We start from the raw sequence: 2,330 nt of genomic DNA on the forward strand, positions 1-2,330 counted from the left end.
TGTAAGGGTGACCACAGACCGCATTGCATTGTGCTGGAATTTGGAAACGCTCCACTGGCTCCCTGTAGCTGCCTGCCTTGATGTTTGCATTCAGAACATCCAACAAAACCGCACCTACCTACCGGAACTCAATACTACAAGTCAAAGTCCCTCCCAACCGCTATGCTGTGCTACCGAACATCGTCTGGTGGACCCGTCACATTGCGGCACAAAATCATTTTCCAGAACTTTCTCCGCCGTGACCCTCCGATGGTGGAACGAACTTCCACACTTCATCTGTTACGCTGAGTCCCTCACTATCTTCCAGAAACATCTGAAGACATGCACTCGTATCTCCACCAGCCAGCTTGTTCCTTGTCCGACCAACTATTGACTATTGGCTCCTTATGTGGCTTTTTGTTTGTGTTGTACTCTGCCTCACTTGTATGTCGCTTTGGATAAAAGATTCCGCCAAATGAATGAATGGAAATGGAAATGGAAACACCCCGTGAAAAGACACTGTATGAATATATGTGTGTGTGTGTGTGTGTGTGTGTGTGTGTGTGTATGTACATGTGTCTGTCTGAGAAAGTGCATGTTTATGTGATACAGTGAAAGAGGTGTGTGTGAATGTGTGTGTGTGTGTATGTGTGTGTATATATGGAAGGGGTGAGTGAGAGTGTGTGTGTGGGTGTCTGTGTGTGTGTGTGTGTCTGGGAAAGTATATGTTCATGTGGTACAATAAAAGAGGTGTGTGTGTGTGTGTGTGTGTGTGTGTGTGAGAAAGAGGACTCTACTCCAGCTGGCACAGGGACAAAAACCAACCCAAAACCCAGGATAAAGGGGCTGAGTGCATGAAAGTGTGTGTGTGTGTGTGGGCGTGTGTGTGTGTGTGTGTGTGTGTGTCTGTGTGTGTGTGTCTGTGTGTGTGGGCGTGTGTGTGTGGGTGGGTGTGTGGGAAAGAAAGTGTGTCGTTGCATGACACCACTGAAATTGATTGTGAGTGAGTGAGTTAGTGTGTGTGTGTGTGTGTGTGTGTGTGTGTGTGTGTGTGTGTGTGTGTGTGTGTGTGTGTGTGAGTGTGTGTGTGTGTTTGTGTGTGTGTGTGTGTGTGTGTGAGTGTGTGTGTAGTTGTGTGTGTGTGTTTGTTTCTGTGATAGAGTGGATGAGATGTGTGTGTGCGTGCGCGTGTGTGTGTGTGTGTGTGTGTAGGAAAGAAAGCGTGTTTTTGCCGAACACCATAGTTGTGGTGTGTGTTCTATGTGTGTGTTAATGTGTGTGTGTATGTCTGTGTGTGTGTTTGTTTTTCTGAATGGTTGAGGGGTGTGCATCATAAAGTAGATGAAGAATGTGTGTGCGTGTGTGTGCGTACGTGTGTGCGTCTTTGTGTGTGAGTGTGTGTGTGTGTGTGTGTGTTTGTTTCTGTGATAGAGTGGATGAGGATGTGTGTGCATGCGCATGTGTGTGTGTGTGTGTGTGTGTGCGAGAAAGAAAGTGTGTTTTTGTGTAACACCATGGCAGTGGTGTGTGTGTGTATGTCTGTGTGTGTGTGTGTTTCTTTTTCTGAATGGTTGAGGGGTATGCGTGATAGAGTGGATGAGGTGTGTGTGCGTGTGTGCATCCGTGTCTGTGGTTGAGGTATGTTTCTGCAAGAGTGTCTGTTTCTGTGTGTGTGTGTGTGTGTGTGTGTGTGTGCGTGCGTGTGCGTGTGTGTGTGTGTTCGTGTGTGTGTGTGTGTGAGAATGTGCGTGTGGAAGACAATGTGTAATTGAGTGATACAGTGGATGAGGTGTGTGTAAGTGTGTGTGTTTGTGTGTGTATGTTTACGTGTGTGTGTGTGTGTGCTTGTGTTTGTATATGTGGGAAAGTAAGTGTTTGATATGGTGGATGAGGTGTGTTTCTGTGTGTGTGTGTGTGTGTGTGTGTGTGTGTGTGGTACAGGACTCTACTCCAGCTGACACAGAGACACTGAGGTGTAAAAAGAAGAAAAACTAAAGAGAGGATTATAAACTCCAAACCCAGGATAGAGGGGCTGAGTGAAGGTGCTGTGGACTCTGTGCAGGAGGGTCAGTGTGTCAGAGGAGACGCTGTAGAAGGACAGAGTGCCAGCCGGCCAGTCCAGATACACTCCTACTCTGCGGGAGGGGGAGGGGGGAGGGGGTATGTCTGTGACATTATTATTGTGCCAGAAAGAGTAACGGCCATCAGAGTAGCGCAGACTCCAGGAGTTTATATTCCTTCCAAACACACAGTCATCACCTCGTCCTTTCCTGCTGATTCCTTTATATGTCACTGCTATAAAAACCTCCCCTCTGCCACTGCACTCAGCCTCCCAGTAACAGCGAGTCCCA

At 47.6% G+C, this 2,330-nt stretch overlaps 1 protein-coding gene across 1 annotated transcript in view; it reads right to left on the minus strand.

Annotated features, from left to right (window-relative positions):
- Positions 1–1,924: 1,924 nt before the first annotated feature.
- LOC118778896 (NACHT, LRR and PYD domains-containing protein 12-like) overlaps positions 1,925–2,330 on the minus strand; it is a 42,357-nt gene continuing 41,951 nt past the window's right edge. The window contains exon 14 of the mRNA XM_036530680.1: positions 1,925–2,330. This exon is cut by the window's right edge and continues 157 nt beyond it. Coding sequence (XP_036386573.1) covers positions 1,925–2,330 — 406 coding nt within the window.

This window comes from Megalops cyprinoides, chromosome 6 (assembly GCF_013368585.1).
Source record: "Megalops cyprinoides isolate fMegCyp1 chromosome 6, fMegCyp1.pri, whole genome shotgun sequence".
NCBI lineage: Eukaryota > Metazoa > Chordata > Actinopteri > Elopiformes > Megalopidae > Megalops > Megalops cyprinoides.